The following is a 19,870-nucleotide window of genomic DNA, read 5'->3' as shown; positions in this document are numbered from 1 at the left end:
GGAATGCTGCGAGTAACTGGAGGCAGGTGAGCACTAGTAGCAAATAAACAATTTACGATAAAGAGAGGATGTCAACATGTTGCCATCTTGCCTCTTTTGAATATATATGTCCAAAATGGGTATACATTTAGGGTCAGCCTCCATGGTAAATCTCAAATTGTATTTATTAGTTTGTAATGTGACAAAGAACTCATTAAGTAAATCCATGGTACCCGTCCAAATCATGAAGACATCATCTATGTATCTGTGCCATAACACAACATGGCACAGATACATAGATAAGGCTTCATCAGAGAAAAGATCCCTCTCCCACCCTCTCAAATAGAGGGTCACATAACTAGGGGCACTGTTAACAAGTGCCCATAGCCACACCTCAAACCTGTAAATACAGGCAATCATCAAAAAGAAAGATATTCCTTGTTAGAATAAATTTTAATAGTCTCAAAATAAAATTGGAGTATGGCCAAAGTGATCTATTTCTTTTAGGAATTTTTCCAATGTAAAAATACCTATGTCATTTGGGATGCTGGAATATAACGCTTCAATATCCACTGTCACAAGAAATAAATCAGGTAGTATCATTAAATCATCAATTCATTTAAATAATTCCGGGGTATCCTTTAAGAAAGTGGGTAATCCAAACACATGAGTACACAGGTAAAAATCAATTAATTTGCTAGCATTGCAAGTTGAATTTCCTATCCCAGACACAATAGGTCTACCAGGGTGATCCCGTACATTTTTATGCACTTTGGGGAGGGCATAAAGTAGATAACTTTGGGTGGGGGACTTTAAAAATTCTGAAGTTTGTTTAGAGATGGTGCCATCTGGATATGCAGCTTCTAGAATACCCCATTGCTCAGAACCATGTTCATATGAACTAAGAGGAAAAGTAGCAGCCAGATGCTGCCTAATAAATGCATTGAATTATAAATCATCAGCCAGTGTGACCACTTCTATAAACGTTTATTCAGTTTGCTGGTCTGGAGTACTCAGGTGTGTGTGTTAACTAAAGTAGAAAGACTTTAGCATTGATCTTAGAGTAGTAATTGTTGCTGCCCATCAATCTGGGAAGAATTATAAGGCCATTTCCCAACAATATGAAGTCCATCACTCTACAATGAGAAAGATTACTCACAAGTGGAAAACATCCAAGACAGTTGTCTATCTCCTTAGAAGTGGACATGCCAGCAACTTTACCTCAAAGTCAGACTGTGTATTGCTTGAAAAAAATGCAAAATCCAGAAGAGCTGCATCTCAGACTATAACGACCTCGGTTAGCATGGTAATTGTTAGTTCAAGACAGGACAGTTGGAAAAAGAGAGAACATGTATGACTTGTTTGGAAGGGTTGCCAGGAAAATTCCTCTTCTCTCTAACATGGCTTCACAGCTTAGGTTTGCAAAGCTGCATCTAAAAAGTTACAACGAAAAGACTTCTGTAACAATGTCCTTTTGGCAGATGAGAACAAATGAGAGGTTTGGCCATAATGCAAAGCAGCAAACATACTACATCAGCACAAACAACTCCTGTATACCAAAGTATTCTAGAGTCAAATGCAGAGCCATTTGTGAGACAGCTAAACCTTAGCCAAAACTGTCTCATGCAAAAAGGACAATGATCCCAATCACACCAGCAAATCTACAACAGTGTGCCAGATAAAGAAAAGAATCAAGATGTTGTAATGCTGCAGTCTAGACCTCAACCCAATCGAAATGCTGTAGTTGAAACTTAACAGAGCTGTGAATGTAAAAAAAATGTAATAAACAAAATCTCAATGAACTTTTTGTGAAGACGAGTTGGGCAAAATTCCTGCAGAATGATGTAAGAGACTGATAGTCATACAGAAAATTATTGCTTCAAGTTATTATTGCTAAATGTGGTTTTACAAGCTACCAAATCATAGGGTGTACTTTGTTTTTCACACTTGGCTTTTCATTTTGGCTTCATTTTTGTTAAATACAGACACAGTGAAATCTGCTGTGTTAGATTTATTTATTTTTAGAACCTGCTAAGGACCAGATTTTTTTTACCCTGAAACGTATAAGCTTAGAACCGAAAGAGGGTACAATTTCTTTTTCTAAAGACTGAATAGAAGAACATAGGATTGCCTATTTACACCTGACTATTAAAGTTGTCTCTGGCCAAGGATTTTTGTTTATCTTCATTCTGGAAACCAGAAATCCCATTAGAAATGTACAGGCCATGCAAAGTCTCTTTTTTTGTTCAGCCATGTTTTAAATACCCACAAAAAGATTTTGCAGGATGTTCAAAAGAAACAGTTACTTTTCTTGTTTTTGGGAAAAAGGGCTTCTAGAACAGCGGTTGCCAACTGGTGAAAAAATGTAATGATCCGCTGCTCTGGCCGGTGCGCCCCCCAGCGGCGTCAGGAGAAAGACTCCGCTGGAAGGGCGCACCGGCTAGAGCCACAGACTATGCCTCCTGTACGGATTGGAGTCTTGGGGCAGTGGGCCAGTTGTGTCTCCAGACTGCGATGGGAGAGTAGGCAGGTTCTGGCATCATGATGTCATTTTGGGAAATGTTTCTTCCCCTTTAAGTGACACACAGCTCCCCGTGCATGCAGGGTTCACAGCCTGTAGGTCCAAAAAGGTTGGCGACCACTGCTCTAGAAGATCACGTTCAGTGTTCAACCCAGAAATTTTTTTAAGCTGGGTGGGAAGAAATTGCAAGTTGAAATTGGTTACTGAAAAGTGCTGGGTGGTGCGCCAGCCAAAAGGTGCTGGCAAGAACACGGCCGTTTCTTTGCCCTAAAAAGAGTTATAAAGAAACCTTCACTTTGGAAAAAGACAGCCAGGTTTATCAGGATGGAAATGAAGTACAGCAGAAATTTAATATAAGGTTCTCCTAACATAATTTTTTCATTTCATAGCCAGGACATGAAAGTTTATAATTGGTGTTGTCTTCTCACACCACACAGAAGTCTGAATCTCAAAGCTTCACCTGGATCTGACTACTTTGTAGCCTGCCCCGGGATTTCAAGTATTTCATGAGTCCCTTCCGTCTCCTCCACGTTACACGGACCCCATACTCATGCTCAGGGGTATCCTCTGCCAGCACCTGCTCTGGCCCATTAGGAGTGTCAGTTGCGCTCTGTCCCATCTCTCTTCTGGAGACCGGGGTTAGCGGGTCAGCCGTGGCAGGTGCCAGCAATACGTTCCGTGTCGGACTTACATCTGGAGTCTTTATATCCGGAGGGCTCACCATGTTATCAGAAGAGCGCTGGGGAGGAGATTCCGTTACCGGGGTCTGCAAAACCAGCCTTGGTTTGGGCCTCCTGGCACAGAATGACTGAGTCTGTATTATGCTAGTAGTGTTCTGAGTTGTAAATGATAATGAAGGAAATTTACAGACACTCTGCTTTCTCTTTGCTGCTCTGACCAAACTCCGACTTGTGTCCCCAGGGCGGCTCTGTAAGGTGCTATTGGAGGATGGGTGGCGGAGGCGACGTCGTGCTGGGAAATGCAGCTCAATGGTTTGATCAAACTGTGGCGACACCTGTGGGTGGAAAACGGATACAGTCAGTCCCAGGAAGTCACCTCACAGACAAAACTACTAAGAAGAACCGAGTCGTATAAAGAAATAGGTAAACCTGTGAGCTTTCCTGCCACCTGTGACTCCAACTTCCATTCCTGAAGCAACAACAGGAAATAAGAGGAACTCTCTCCAAAGTGAGAAACAGGAGTCCCCATTGGATAATTTACTCTCACTTCCTGTTCTATTAGTCGCCCTTTGTGACAATGGTATGCAAGACACACAGCAGGTTATAATAAAAACCAGACACACCATACATCTATCCTCAAATAAAAAGGTAATATACTATAGGGAAGTGTTCTGTAGTTGTAGCACTCATCCTACCTGTGGCTCATCTATAGACAGTGAAAGTCACTCCAGGACAGGAAGTATGTTACTGGCAGGATCACCAAGTACAAATAAAGGAAAAGAATCCAAACAATGAAAACTAATGCAACCATATCTAGTGATTGGTACATTGCAATGAATCCCATTTTTGCTCTTGGGTTAGGATACCCTACAGTGTTCAACCCAGAAATATTTTTAAGCTGGGTGGTAAGAAATTGTAGGTTGGTGGCAGCCCCTGTATTGTGACCCAACTCTTCAGTAACCACCCAAAAACAGCTGGGTTGTCACTGAAAAATGCCAGGTGCTGGGCCTGGGGAGAACACTGCACTTTAACATCTTATGTCCAACTCCAGATATTTTCATTCCATGTGAAAGTGTTGGAGCTACTGTTAGGTTTTTTTTTTTGTCCCTATTGGGGGGATTTTCCTTTACTTCCTGTCAGAGGAGGAAGTGATGAGAAATCTCTCTATAGGGACATAGACATAAAAATATTTAGTAAAGAGCAGAAGGGTTACAACTTCCCACAATGGACCTGATTTAATAAAGCTCTCAAAGGCTGCAGAGGATACACTTTCATTAGTGAAACTGGGTGATCCAGCAAACCTGAAATGGATCTGGTCCAGGATTCAAAACAATTGCTAACAAATAGCAAATTACCTTTACCAAATCCATTCCAGGTTTGGTGGATCACTCAGCTTACTGATGAAAGTGTATCCTCTCCAGCCTTGGGGAGCTTTAATAAATCAGGCCCAATATCCTCACTGCTGGCTATGCCCTCCAATCCCTGTGAAGTTCATAACTCCCATTTTTTGTAAAGAGAGGCACAGGGACAGAATACATTCTGCAGTGAAATCAGACAGAAATAAAACAGTGATATAAACTGCAATTGTCTGCTACTCCTTTCTATTTTATTCTGTATGAGCAGAAGAAGATTTACCCAAGACGTGGACGCGTTGTCATCCAAGGGTTTGGTGGGTACACATATGGGGTTTTCTGCCTTGGGTGGGGCGGTGCCATATTCATGAAAGGAACCTGGCTCTGGGCTCTCCAAGAAGATGAGCCGTCCCTTCCGCGGGTTACAAGCAGTCCGCTTCTTGGCAGGCATGAGCACACAGATCCTGGCCAGGTGGGAACCGCATGGTGAACAGGTGCAATAGATGGGCCATGCACAGGAGCAAAGATCCTTTATCCTATGGCTGACCACAAATCTGAGAAATACAAGAGGAAAAAATATTACAGCCCATCTATAACAAAACATCTCTGGATAGAGCAAGAAGAAGCTCTGCAAAGTTTTATCTATTGGGGAGGTTCATCTTCTCTATTAAGGAAAGAGAAGGACAGAAGAATCTAAAACTTATGTTGTCACCAGGACATGAGAGGAAATCTGCTAATGGGGACACCTCTGCAACAAAGAGGGAAATTATTTTCAAATGCCTTTTGCTGCTCTTCAATTACAAGTAAATACATTGGATCTGCTTAGCATGCAAAGAAAAGCAACATGGATCAAATGCAGCCATGTGTACAGCTCAATAAAGCCATTCAGATGGTAATAATCTGATTTAAGGGGCAGACTCAGGATATTGGTATATTTTAAGCTGCTGGGGTCACTCATGCATAACAAAAGGGAAGTAATTGTCCAGAAACAGCATGTCTGTAACAGGGGAGACTTCCTGGTTGCTTTAGGTGATCCCTGCTCGTTGCTATAGGCAATGCCCCGTTACTATGGGTGATGTTTCTTGGTTACAGTAGAATATAGCACTCCTGTCTCAGCTACCTCACTATAAAATGTGGGTCAGCAGCAGAATAAAAGTGACAACAGCCCAGCTCGGTAACAAAGCATTCAGTACCCACAATACCAACCCCAGCCCCTGTTTAGCATTCTCACCCAAACCTCCCGGCTGCTTTCACTCCCTACCTACTATTCCGAATTCCACGTGACGTCCCCGATCCGTCCTCCTATTGGCCCCAGCTGCTTCTTCCCCAAACGCCCAAGCGCTGATTGGTCTCGGATGGAAGGACGCGCCGGATTCAATAGTCATTGGCCAGGACAAGAGAGACGCCAGACGCAGAAGGCTGGCTATTGGCTGATTTTGTCACTTGACGTTACGTGCCGCAAAGCGCGAAAATTCAAACAGGGACGAGCAGAGTAAACCGGGGGAGGACGGCGCTGAGCTTGAGGGAGACTCCGGTAAGGGGGAGCCGGGTTTCTGTATGAGTGTAACGGGGTGTTATAGGAAGTGGGGGAGCCACGGGTTAATTTCGGCATTGTGTGAAGGGGTAGTGCGCGGCATTGACGTACCTCCATTGCTCCTAATAGAGTGGGAGGGGCGAATGTCACTCAGGACCCCCTAACCTTACAAAAATATCAAATTAAATTCTATTTGTCCTTTTGGTGCTGCAATTGTCCTTCTGGCCCTTTCCTAGGATTGTCAGGCCCCACAGACCAGGCTTCAGGACTGAGGGGCCCCACATATCATTACTTGAGGGCCACACAGCCATGGAATAATATCTGCCCAGTGGAAGAAGGGCCCATGGTGGGAATATGCCCCTCTCCTAGATTATAAGCTCTTTGGGGCAGGGTCCTCTCCTGTGTCTGTCTGTATCTCTGTCCTTTGCAACCCCTATTTAATGTACAGTGCTGTGTAATATGTTGGTGCTATATAATTCCTATTTATTAATAATAATAATAATAATAATAAATATTATTATTATTATTATGCACCATCTGCACACCCTGGCAGTAATCTCATACCCAACCCACCCCCATGGAGAGATCAAGGAGGGTAAAGTGAATCCATCTTCTATTATTCCCACAGAGACACGCTGGGACTTGTACACAACACGTCATGTACAAGGCTCTTCATTCCCAATCAATAAGTGACAGGTTCTCTTAAAGGTGAGGGCACCATAACAAAAGGCACCAATGAAGTGTGGGCTGGAGGACCCTGTGGCTCTGATATTAGGTACATTGCTAGGACCGGGTTGGACCTCTTTTCAGAACTGCAGTAATTCTTAATAGATTGAACAGGGTGCTGGATATTTTGCTCCATATACATAATACCATCACTCACTTGCTGCAGATCCGTGACGTGATTCTGCTGCTCCACCACATTCCAAAGGTTCCCCTTTGGATCTGGTGACTGGGGCGGATGTTTAAGTCCAGAGATCTCGTCATATTTTACAAACCTGTTTGAGCTTTGTGACCCCAAATTCTGACCCCTGCTTCCAAATGTTGCAGCAGAAATTGGAACTTGTCAGAACAGGCAATCTTCTCTTGTCCAGATTTATTGAGAACATCATAGCCTGGGGTGGCTGTTCTTAGCTGACACCCACAGGGATCTCCTGCTGATGAAGCTCATTGGATTCTAGGTTTGACAGGTTGTACAATATTAATATTAAACAGGATTAATATAGCTCCAACATATTATGCAGTTCTGTACACTGCTCTAAAACATTTATAGATTATTTTTTTTTAATAAGTGGCTATTTAAGGTTGCTCTTCTCGAACCAGGCTGTCCATTATCCTCTGGCATCCACAAGATGTTTTTTTCCCAAAAAACTGAATATTTTCCTTGTTTTCTAATGCTAGAGATGGATGTCTGAAAACCCCAGCAGTTTCTGAAAAAAAAAAAAAGCAGCCCACCTGGCACCGAAACCATGCCACGTTTAGATTCATTCAGCTTCCCCAGTCTGATGCTCAGCTTGAACTTCAGCAGATCATCTTCCTAAATGCTGCCGTGTGATTGGCTGATTCTGATATTTGTATTGAGAAGCCAATAAACTGGTCATTAGGTGTGTGCAGTGCTCAACCCAGACAAAACAGTAAACCCAAAAACGACCAAAACAAAAAAAAAAATACTTTTACCTTTGATCCCGCAGAGCACTCAAACCGTCTGGAGATTTCCATCAGGTCCCGCGTTGTCCTGGTATCCGTCTTCGGACCGGCGCGCTAGATGCCATCTTCTTCTCCTTTTTCCAGGTTCTTTTTCCTATGTCACCCGACGCAAGTGCAAGATTGGGTGACGTAGATTGGGGAAAAACTTGCCGATCTCACTGTGCATGCGTGAGCTCTGCAATTTCCTTCTCTTTTGGCAAAAGATCTCAGATGCTCAGAAGGAGCAGCCAAGAGCATCCTGTGAAGCGTGACGTAGGTATTCTGGGAGGCTCTTCGCTTCCGTTCATTGATCCAGAATTAAGGGGATGGTGCTGCGCCATTTTTTTTTTTTTATTTTTTTTTTTTAAGTGTGTTGCACTTAAAAAAACACAAACAAACAGAATTTTTACCTTACATAAAAGTCTTGTCTACCCTTTTATGTAAAGTGAAAATTTTAAGTTTAGGTACGCTTTAAGCTGGGTGGGAAGAAATTGTAGGCAGGTGGCAGCTCCTGTATTGTGACCCAACTGTTCATTAACCAACAAAAAACAGCCGGGTGGTTACTGAAATGTGCCTGGACATAAGGGGCTGGAAAGAACACTGGTGTGTCCATATTATATTATCTTGTTCTTGTACAGTTATCCAGCAGTCCATAGTCATGTTATTAACCCTACCTTAGAGGAGCTGAGTCTCTGTTGTCCCTACAATAGTATGTCATTACACATTTCAATGTAAATATTTCAAAACATTCATACCGTTAAAGTTACAGACGGGTCACTTTACATGTAAGGTCTATTAAATCTATCGTCTCATTTCTTTTTCTTTTTCTTTTTCTTTTTTTTTTTTTTTTAGAACCTGTTTTTCCGATGGCCTCCACATTTTTCGTCACACCATGAGATCAAGCCCCCGAAGGCCACTAATTTTGAAGAGGCGTAAGTTAACCCTTCCAAAAAAAGATGGCGGATCCAGCACTCCTAATCCAAGACCGACCTCCTTGACTGGAGCTGGAGAACAACTCCGAGAGAACTCTCTTCCAAAAGCAGATGTAAATCCCACACAGAACCTTGTTCAGAAGACGGGGGTACCTGCAAGTGTGGGGGATCAGATGGTGGTATCCTCTATCCCAGAGCAAGACAAATTCTCTGAAATAATCTTAAGTCCGGACCCAGATCAGAGTTCTACCCTGGGCGTCTCAGCATCCTGTACAAATCAGTCACCTTGCACCAGCACTGAAACTTTGACCTCTGAGATAAAGGTCATGGGTCATCCTACCATTCCAGATACTCAGCTTGTGGTTTTACCCCCCAATTTGGACATGGAAAGTATCATTCAGGCATTAACTGCCCGCGGCCGGGAAATGGGCGGACCTAATAAATTCATCCTTATAAGGGGGAGTCCTTCTTTTCACACCCAGGCTGAGAAATTGGGCTTCCAATGTAAGGCTGAAGAGGTGGCCACTTTACAGATTGAGGCTCCAGCCTCCAGTCAGCCGATTGCAGAAGAAGGAAAAAAAGGTATGCATGAAATATTCTTATATTTAAACCTTTTTTTATTTTGGGTAGACTAGGTAATGGTTCAAACCCCTGCCAGGCTTTGTTTCTTATTGGGGAAGTTCCCCTTCACACACAAAAAAGGACATCCCCTCCCATTAGACAGTTGTCTTTACAACCAATTTCCCCATTGGATTATATCCCTTCATTTTGTGACCTGAAAGCTGTGGCAAAACGTAAGGGTGACTCTTTCACTCCTCCTAATGGGACAGCAGTAATAATAATACAAAAAAGCTTTGGGTTTTTAATCTTTCACCATTTCATTTTAAAGCCTTATTTATAGATTTGTACTTTCAATTTGATTATTATCATAACAGAAGGTGAGGGAGAATGTCCTTGCTTTGTAGAGATTCGTGTTGTGTCTTTCGGAGTAATAGGCAGTCTGGGAATTGGCTGGAATATCTGTATACGCTATTGGGTACAGCCTCTACAAGAACCTAAGATTCTTTACTCTTGGATGCAAAGTATCCAGTAATGAATTCTCTAACTCCACTTCTTAGGTCTATTGTCAGCTTCCCTCAAAGCAGTCCCATTTGCCCAATATTGTTTCAGGCTGTTTGACAGCGGTACAAGTCATCCTTGTCCCTGGACATATTATTTCACTTGAAACCTAATCTCTCCTTGGCTTGATGATTCAGGAATCCATCTGTAGAGTTGGAGGTCTTTTCATCTTTAGATGATGGATAAAAGTGTATTGGGCCAGTTAGGAGTTTCGGGGGACCTAATCTTGGTAATGCTGTCTCACAATTGATATATTGGAATTTTGTATGATTTGGCTGTCCTTTCAGCACTGGACAACAATTCTGAAAAGTCAGACAATGCAGTGGCCCATGTCATTCGCCAGGGAAGATCAAAAAGCTAGTTGCAGCAAAATAGGTAGATTGAAAGCTGTGGGGGCAGAGAGTTACAATGCAGCCCTGTTAACCACCTGCTTCCCAGATGTGCACCATTGGCAGATAGACTTCCTCAGCAAGTGCTCAACCCAGACTTTTTTTAAGATGGGTGGGAAAGAAATTGTAGGTGGGTGGCAGCCCCTATATTGTGACCCAACTCATCAGTAACCTCCCAAAAACAGACCGGCTGTTGCTAAAAAAGTGCCGGGTGGTGCACCTGGCTATAGGGGCCTGGGGAGAACACTGCTCAACATTCCATTTCCAGAAACAAGGTCTCCCTACATTCAGAATTGTCCCAGAACTTGTGCCTTAACCGGGGAATGTTAGATGAAAGTAGTTCTATTACCCCCAACAGGATGCCAATTCCCCCTTGTCTGGCTACAGTTAACCAAAAGCCAATCTTCCTCCATTTTTTGTGCTGCTGCTGATTAACTGTTGTCTTAAAAAACTGATTGCTCTATTTGTTCTGCAAGATGGTCCCCCAAAACGGTGCTCTAGCTTCTCCTCCATCTCCACATCATGCAAACCATTGTTCAGGCTTATGGTCCCAAGGATAGAGCTGCATGCTTTTCCATTGGGGCATATTCTGCTAGAATTGTTGGTGCCTGTTGTGGTTTTAGATATGAAGCGTCTCCTTCTATATTTTTAGGGCTGCCACCTTTTCTTCTGTTCACATATTTTCTAAGCTTATACCAGGTGGCTGTTGTGGCTTCATCTAATGCCAGCTTTGAGTGTTTGGTTCTTCAGGTGTCTTTTTTTTATTTCTGGCAGTTTTCATTTGTGCCTATCATTGTGGCTTGGTGCAGTTTACAGGATATTTTGTGATTATCAGGAGTTATCTTGGGTTAGCCTACATTTACCCTGGAGGTATGGACACTGGCATAGATTAAACATTTCTGCATCCATTAATACATTCCCCCCAAAAAAAGGTTTTTTTTTTTTAAATTCCTATTTTAGCTATATATATGCTTTAACGACTTAAAGACTTTAAAAATCCCAAAACCTACCTAATTGATTTTTCAAGTGGTTACACACACTGGATCTCTACAGTTATCTGTATTGCAGGATCCTGGTCAGCGTATGTATTTTAGGTGTGACTATGTAAACAAACCTGTCAGTTTTTCTGTATGGGCTTGGATAAACTGGTGTAATCCAAGACTACAAAGCAAAGGCTTTCAAAGTCCTTTCAGTCCAGTGACACTGCAGTCATTGTCACAATTCAGTTCTGTGTGGTTTCACTTTACATTCCATTAGATTGGAGCAGCGAAGGGGATGCAGTTGCATGAGAAAAATAAAGGTTCACTTTACAGTGTATGTATTTCCTAACTCTGAACTTTTCTGGATATATACTCTGCAGTGATAAATCAAGGCTGATAACACTGTTTGGGATCTGAAGCAGACTACGAAACACCTCCCATTGCTTTTATGGAGAAGAAAGGGAGGTGTTATTTAGTCCTGTCTCAGAGTGAAAATGTTGCATCTCCATAAATACAGTGCAGTGATTGAGCCTTGTAATCTAGGGCAGGAAGAGAATCTCCAGCAGGGGGTATAAAAGGGGTAAAAAGCCTAAAAAACAATGAATGCTCCTACCTAATCTAATGACTTGTATGATGGTAGATATTATGTTTTTGTTTTATTCCTGGGTTTAAGGTACTTTGGATGACAGGTCCTGTTTTGTAGAATGTTAACCACCCACACCCTCCCCCAATTTTTTTTCTTTTTTCCCCTATATCCTTCTCTAGTGGTGCAGGTTGACTCTGAGGAACTGAACATCAGCCTGACAAACATACAATGGTTGGGAAAAATGACTTCTGATGGACTGGGACCTTGCACTGGGATCGCTCCAGAACCTGAGGAGAAGGAAAATCTCACTCCCATGGCAGATTGTGTCAAGGTGAACACTTTAAAGTGAAAGATTTTTGATTCATTAAAATAATTAAAAAATAAAGTTTGAGATTGGAGGAATCTGGTGGCAATAAGAACACATTTCACATGTTTATTCAAATAATGTTTTTCACCATTTGCTTCTCATCCTGCCAGAGTGAAGAAGAAATCGCAGAGCCCTCATCCACTCAGCCATGGCATGCCTCCATCTCTGAGCGCCCACCATACTCCTACATGGCACTCATCCAGTTTGCTATTAACAGCACACCAAGCAAGCGCATGACACTGAAAGACATCTACACCTGGATCGAGGATCACTTCCCATATTTCAAATACGTGGCCAAGCCTGGCTGGAAGGTGAACAATTTGCCGAATCTTCTAATAGACTCTCTAACAAACAAAACATTTTTATTCATTATCATTCGTCTTTTTCTTTTCTTTTTTTTTTTCTGTAAATGTTTTTGGAAACTTCCCTTTTCTACAGAAACACTTGATCTGACTCTCAGTTGAAAGTCTGCTCTATGGTGTCCATTTTGGGAAAACTTTTCTGTACTTTTCATCAATCCATATTCTATTATCCATTCTTTTTAAGCTGTGTCTTCTCTTCATGAAACATACTGCTCATTTGTTTTTCTCTGTATTAAGCTACACCTGGTTATACATAAATAGTTTTCTTTGGCCGACCTCCTATAATGCTGCCTAGATGTAATGCTCTTCAAGGACAGCCAATGGAGAGCAGATGGTGGCAAGAGACCAAACTTTAGCTTCAGGTAGTCTCACCTATTTGTTTTTAAGAAAGAGAGAGTATTATTAGCCATCTTTGCCAAACAAATTTTCCAAAATAATAATCCACTCTAGACCTGTCTGTTTTGTGTAGATTTACGCAACCTAATAGTTACTTATAACTCTCTAGGACATAGGTTGTCACATCTCCAGTATCTTTTCTTTTGCAAACGGCTAGGTGCTCTGTGTCAAGTTGTCTATAACTGATAACCCTTAATAAATATTTCATGTCCCACAGAATTCCATCCGCCACAACCTCTCCTTACATGACATGTTTGTACGTGAGAACCCTTCAAACAATAAAATCTCTTACTGGACCATCCACCCCCAGGCCAATCGCTGCCTGACCCTTGACCAAGTCTTTAAGGTGAGTTCACTAAAAAGCTTGAAATGAAAGAAAGCTGTGACACTGTAGGCAATCAAAAAATGCCCTGTAAAGAACTTTATATTCTTGTTCCACTGCCCGTGACTGTTGTACAGAATCCTTACTTGTTGAACAAGTATAGTTTTCCGAGAGTCGGCCTAAATGTACTCACAATAACTGATTGTGAAACTTTCAATTGCATTTACATTTTACACACACTTACACAGTTCTGAGATGCCTACATGTAATTGAATTAGCTGGTAGCAGTTTTCTTCTCATTTTCCCACTTTCCTGTACATCAGCAACCGGCAGTAGTGATTTTACCAGTCTAATGCACAACAGCACAGGAGACAAAGTCTCAACTTAAATTTATCTCCTGTGCTTCTGCACCATTTCCCAACTGTGTTTTGTAGGGATGTAGGGTTGTGAGTAGGGGGGAAAGGAGCACTGTGATAGTTTTCAATTCCAGCTCAACTACATACAGAATAGTGGCGAAGCAGCTGAAAGAGCTTCTAATTGCCCTGCTGATGATCATAATGAAAGTGCAAACAACAGGCAGGGTAATGGCAGTTGCAGGTGAAATAGCACAGGAAGCAATAGAATTTAAAAATTTAAAAGGCTTACATATGACCACAACTGCAGAAGATAGATTTTTCCACTGCTAGTGGTCACAAATAATGAAGGACCTATTTGCTAACTGCAAAGGAGGATAGAAAGTGTAGTCTAGAATATTTTAAAGGCAAGGGTTGGGGGTAAAATAAACAAATCTGTGAAGGTTTATTGCCCTAGAAGTAATCATGGGTGCAATGCAAATTCGATAAAAATAAACAATCATTCAAACATGTCAAAAACATCTGCTGGGATATATGGTTATAAGGGGAGGAAACTACACTTATGCTTAAAAAAAAAAAAAAAAAAAAACATATTGCTACTTTTACCGAAAAAGATGTTCTGAAAATATAGAGAGCAGCTAAACTTACTCGAACCCTATTGTGATAATAATTGGTGATACTTGACCATGCAACCACTATAAAAGGGAACAGTCTAATGTGTCAAAAAGACATCTCACCATGCCTATCATAAATAGGCATAAAAGAGGTAATTTACAAATGTGATATATCTGAAATTAGACTAAATGTTTAAACATTGATGTTCAGCCAAACACATTCAGTTTTGCATATAGTGGGAAAAGGATTAGAATTCCTGCTGTCTGGGGCCCTGTTAGATATATTCCTTTTCACATCATGATTCAGGGCAGTGTATGATTTCACTAGTCTAAAAGTGAATTAAAATCTCCTAAATTAAAATGAAATGGGGTTTTAAAAGCATTTTTATTTGTCTGTAGTGCTGTTTGCTCTGCTCACTTCCTGTCTGGTAAAACTTCTGCAGCACAGGAAGTAAGAGGAAATCTTTCATATTAGAACTTTGCAATGGTTTTGTTAACATTTCTGAATATTGTTTTTCCAATGATTCAATGGGTGTACTGTCCTCCCACAGGCCTCTACTTCTACGTCATCTGTGTGCAACGAACCTGTAAGTACCTGTGTGCAACTTGGATACCATATTCCCCTGTTGTGGATTGGGCTCTCTTCTACCTTGTCTGGGCCTAATAATGCTCATTTTATGCCTCTTGAGTTTTCGGTATCCTACATCTCTTCTAGATGTTTCCCATTATTCTGCTCTGGTACATAGATATTGCAGCTGTGGATGTAATTTTCTTGATGTGCAGGCAGTCCTAGTGTATTCTCTCTGGCCTTTTAGCGTTGTTTGCTTGCCCCCTTTCCTCTGTTGGACTGCCTTTGGATGTCCCTGAAATCTAGGACTTTTGTGCATCCTGAACCTTGAGTCCTTTGGTTCATTGGATTTTTAGAAGAACTCTTCTACTGCCCAATAAAGAATACTTCCAGAGCTCATTGAAGAATACAAGCACAACCTGCATCCCTGTCGTGTCTACTGTTGAACTCTGAAGAGTGGAAATTTACAAAAATTCTAATTTTTTTTTTTAATTTGTTTACCTTATATTGTATAATACATATTCTTTTCTCAAGCTAGCAAAAAAATTTAAATCAAATATTGTGTTAGATATAAAAGACTTCCTGATATGATTTTTAAGAGCTTTAAAACCACTAGTTTTCCATAAGCAAATTTTTCATAGGATGAGAATTATGAAATACTGTATTTACCTTTCATAATTGCTCTTCTCCTGCCTAGAAGAAGCCAATCCCTGACCTCAGGAGCTTGCAAACTACAGTCACCTCTAAAGGTGAGTTCTCATTACCAAGAATTATTGGGCGTTCATTTAATTTTTCTCCATTCATGTGAATTAACTCTCCATATTTTATATTTGCTCAGGGCTAGTCTTGTACTATATTAGCCACTGATTAATAAGGAACGCTTGTAATTCAAGTGAAATCCTTTATTGCCTAACTCGAGTTATTGAATATGCACATTTTTAAGGATTGCTTAGGTTTCTTCTACAGGCTTTATAAGTCCTAAATGGTGATTTTATTACTGTTCCTCTTACTTAATTTACTTCTGTCAGACAGATTGAAAACTTTTGTGGCTTGTCATGTAGTTTCTCCAGATTCTATGTGGGGATTTAGAAAAAAAAAAACAGCTAGCATCTAGTAATCTACGTAGGTAGTACATTTGACGTTGAATAAAAAGAGTACTGATCTCTCCTTCCAGAAATATCAAGTGCTGCCATCCCAAAAGCTAACAGGGTACAAAGCTTAAACGGAGAACAGAAAAAGCTGTTTTCTTTTTAGGCAGTGGGTTATTATTTATAAGTATTCGTACAAAAATCAGTGACAAGTACATACATTAGATGAGTGGTCTTTTTTCATTTAGTGTTTCATGGGATAAAGGATCAATCGACTATACATATAAATCATTAATAATTCAATTATTAATGATGTCTCGTGTTCAGATGCTTTTCGCCATAAGGCTTCCTCAGGGGATTTGTTGGGAACGTTGCCACATAAAAGGGAGGTGGAATCCAAAATATTCAAAGTAACAGCTTGCATTAGGGATCTGTTGCTGGGGAAACAATCACGGGGTAGGTGGATAGGGCAGCAAACAAAAAAAAAAATAATTGGAGAATAAATTTATTGAAAATCAATTTTAAAAACCACATAGCTGTACTGTCGGTACAATTGGATGTTGTACACCCATTGACACTCCCATCTCTTCTTAAAACCTTCATACATAATGATATTCTACAATCAATAGATCACTCACCTGTCCCTGACTTGTTTCTCAGATACATTTTCTGCTTCCTCAGAAGTTCAAATTTGTACTGAAAATTCTTGTTCCAGCAACCCCCTTCATCAAGGATTTTCAGTAAGCATTTATTGTATCTAAAATGGTATATGTCCAGTCTTTAAATGCATCTCTAGACAAAAAAATGTCTACATTCTATATAATGTAGTCTAACCATAACCTTACCACAGAAATTTTCAGTTTCACCCTCTAACAGTTATTATCTTTTAATCTTACAAGGAGATCTTTTTTTTCTGCTGCAGGGTAATCCTAAATGGACATGTAGTTTTAAATAGAAGTTTAAAATAAAATTAAAACTGCATTCCTATGTATATGACAGTTTTATTATGTATACATGCTTTAGAACCATATCCATCTGCCCTGTGCTAGGAACATATTGGAGATCCATAAACAGGTCTCTAACTATTCAATACACTCTGTGCTAAATGCTCCAGGTACAGTCAAATTTTCCTCTATGCTCCAAAATATGTACCACACCAATATTACTTCTAGGAACATATTCCTTTTTACAAATAGGCACATAAGTTAAACTAACCTTAGGTTAGCACAGGCTCCCTAACTGCTATTTTATTAGCACACCGTATTTATATAGCGTCAACATATTACGCAGCGCTTTACAAAGTCCATAGTCATGTCACTAGCTGTCCCTCGAAGGGGCTCACAATTTAATCTCCCTACCAAGGTCAGTTTTGGGTGGAAGCTAATTACCCTAACTGCATGTTTTTGGAATGTGGGAGGAAACCCACGCAAACACAGGGCGAACCTGCAAACTCCATGCGGATAGAGCCCTGTACGGGATTTGAACCTAGGACCCAGCACTGCAAAAGCCAACCAGTGCTAACCACCAAGCCACCATGCTGCCCTTACCATGCTATCTCTGTAATTCGTAGATGTAGAACAGGATATCTGGACATTCTAATTGCTAATTAAACCAGAAAGTTTCTGCCTGACAGAAGGTACACAAAATGTTAGTAATGGCTGTTATTAACACTTCTTCTGCTGTAAACTAGGGGGGAATTGTGTTTTTGGAATCTAGTAACATTACTTTGGGGCAAAGGCAGTTAGGATAACCACATGGATAATGAAAAGTTGGGGCACTCAATGTTATTAAAACCTGTAAAGTAAAGCTCATAATAGTTTTTTTTTTTTTTTTTTTTTTATCTCCCTCTTTAGCTCCAGAGAGAAAAATGAAGCCTCTGCTTCCTCGGGTTGACTCCTATCTCATCCCGGTTCAGTTTCCTGTGACCCAGCCGGTCCTCTTTTCTCCCATGGAGGCTTTCTGCGCTGATCCCGGCCCATCTGATGGAGCTCACTTAAGCAAACGTGTCAAAATCGCGCCCAAGGTTAGAACCGTATGAATGAATGAGCTTTGTTTCTTGCAGAAACATTTTATTTTTGTGATACAGCCTCTCCAACATTTGTTTCAGATTCCCCCAGAGATTGAGGAACCTTCCCCATTGTCCCAACCAATGGAGGGTAAACATGATTTGGAGTCAGTAGATATCAGGACCCCACCTCCTTTCCAGTGCAGACGAGCAAGCGGATCCCGAAGGAAACAGCAGCTGGTCACCCCACGGTCTCAGGAACCAGAGCTAGTCCTTCCTGACTGCAGTTCATCAGATTCTGGCCTGGACACCGACTTCTCCTTTTTGCAAGACACACAAGCCCAAGAAGGCCCTTCACATATCACACAGGATGAAGACTGTGCCTTTAAAACCCCCATTAAGGAGAGACTGAAACCCCCTGCTTCCTCTACCCCTAGTAAACCTCTTGGGGCAGGTTCCATACCATCCTGGGATTCTGAATATCCCTTAAATAGAGACCTTATGCCCGACTTTAGCCCTGTCAGGATCCCTTGCAGCACTGCTCTAACCCCTTTTAAGGACAGCTATGGTGCTTTAAACTTTGGTGAGACCCCTTTTAAGGATCTGCCCATTTTTGATTCTCCCTCAGACTTTGTGGGTACATTTTCCCCTTCTTGTCTCCAATCAGACACACTGGACACCCCAAAAGGCTTGCGCAAACACAAACGCTGTTCCAAAGAGCTGCTCATAGGAAACTCTGCCAATCGCTCCTTGCTGGAGGGGCTTGTGCTGGACACAAAGGACGAGAGTCTAAGTAAAATTCTTTTGGATATCAGCTTCAGTGGCTTGGATGATGACAACTGCACAGGGGGTGACAACTCTTATTTGGGGCAACTTTTATCTGAGCTGAGGTAAAAACAAGAAACCCTCAGCACAAAATCACCTAAAAATTTTTGACCTTTTAAAGGCCGTGCAAAGCAGATATTTCCGTTTTTTTTAAGTGACTGGTTTTACCACCCCAATGGCTTGTTGTACCTCCTTTTTTTCTCTCCTTTAGTTTCCACCCTCTTGTTTTGGTTATACAGGGAATGGTGATGTTACTCGACTTATTTTATTTTGGTTTTTACACATATAGTGTGTAGATGTTCATGACACTGAACTAAATCTATCTTTTTGTCTGGGGAGCTGGTGCTTTATGGTCTCTAGAGAATAGCAGTCAATCGGAGGGCAACTCAACGTACCCTTTTAAAGCAAACCTACACCCCAGTACACCAGTGCTGTGCTATGGGCAACACATAGGTAATGATCTGAAATTTTGGCAAACTTTTATTGATGTGTGAAAAAAGATTAAGTGGAAGATACAATGTATAAATCTCCCTCCCAGTAGAACTGACAGCTACCTCCGCATCAAGCCCCACAGAACAGCTGACAGGTACTGAAAATTGCATTGTAATCCACCTGGCCAAACCTTCCTAGGGACACCACTCTATTAGTTGGTGATTTAGCATACCAAGCAATCTGTTTTGCAAGTAGGGCTTTCAGAGTTGCATTATAAAATGCTGAAATGGGCATCAGTAGCTGTGTCCTGTTCCAAGCTCTCTGTAGCCAAAACCTTAATATTAGGCCAGCACTTCTAGGTCTAAGGCTGTGTATGCATTAAAATTTTTATGTTTCATAGATAGTCATTTATGAAGAGGGATAATAAACAGCATAGGAGTGCGAAATATGCGATGTGTACTAATTCTTTTAAAAAAAAAAAAAAAAAAAAGCACCCCAATGTATCTACATTTTGAAATGTGTTTTTTTTTTTTTTTTTTTTTTTTAGAAATGGCATATATAGAGGGAGATAATGTTTATCAATTATTGATAATAAATATTCTGTGGCGATATTGGTGAAAAGGTCTTCATTGCTTTAGTATAGAACTACAGTGTATAAGCCCAGTGCTAAAACAGCTATTGGCAAGCATTGGTTGTGGAAATGTAGATGTGGCAAGACAACAGATGAAACCATACAGAAATTTCTATCAACACCGCCTCTGCTAGAACAGAGCAGTGTGT

At 41.0% G+C, this 19,870-nt stretch overlaps 2 protein-coding genes across 4 annotated transcripts; one reads left to right on the top strand and one right to left on the bottom strand.

The window, feature by feature from the left end:
• Positions 1-576: 576 nt before the first annotated feature.
• RHNO1 (RAD9-HUS1-RAD1 interacting nuclear orphan 1) lies at positions 577-5,855 on the bottom strand. Of its 2 annotated transcripts, none has more exons than XM_072400100.1 (3): positions 5,794-5,855; positions 4,816-5,086; positions 577-3,515 (listed from the first exon to the last, which is right to left on the bottom strand). In XM_072400100.1, the coding sequence occupies exons 2-3, from the start codon at positions 4,981-4,983 to the stop codon at positions 2,949-2,951; spliced, it is 735 nt and encodes a 244-aa protein (XP_072256201.1). In that variant the 5' UTR covers positions 4,984-5,086; positions 5,794-5,855; the 3' UTR covers positions 577-2,948. The 2 variants fall into 2 exon arrangements, with proteins under 2 accessions (XP_072256201.1, XP_072256200.1); XM_072400099.1 differs by having other exon boundaries at positions 5,764-5,811.
• A 109-nt stretch (positions 5,856-5,964) lies between these two features.
• On the top strand, positions 5,965-19,601 carry FOXM1 (forkhead box M1). 2 transcript variants are annotated; one of them, XM_072400098.1, is made up of 9 exons: positions 5,965-6,066; positions 8,605-9,266; positions 11,938-12,089; positions 12,236-12,436; positions 13,101-13,229; positions 14,724-14,759; positions 15,441-15,489; positions 17,682-17,851; positions 17,936-19,601. In XM_072400098.1, the coding sequence occupies exons 2-9, from the start codon at positions 8,645-8,647 to the stop codon at positions 18,725-18,727; spliced, it is 2,151 nt and encodes a 716-aa protein (XP_072256199.1). In that variant the 5' UTR covers positions 5,965-6,066; positions 8,605-8,644; the 3' UTR covers positions 18,728-19,601. The 2 variants fall into 2 exon arrangements, with proteins under 2 accessions (XP_072256199.1, XP_072256198.1); XM_072400097.1 differs by having other exon boundaries at positions 15,438-15,489.
• Positions 19,602-19,870: the final 269 nt, after the last annotated feature.

Source organism: Pyxicephalus adspersus, chromosome 2 (assembly GCF_032062135.1).
Source record: "Pyxicephalus adspersus chromosome 2, UCB_Pads_2.0, whole genome shotgun sequence".
In the NCBI taxonomy this organism is placed as follows: Eukaryota; Metazoa; Chordata; class Amphibia; order Anura; family Pyxicephalidae; genus Pyxicephalus; species Pyxicephalus adspersus.
Note: the sequence above shows the minus strand (reverse complement) of the source record. Positions and strands in the feature narration are given on the sequence as shown.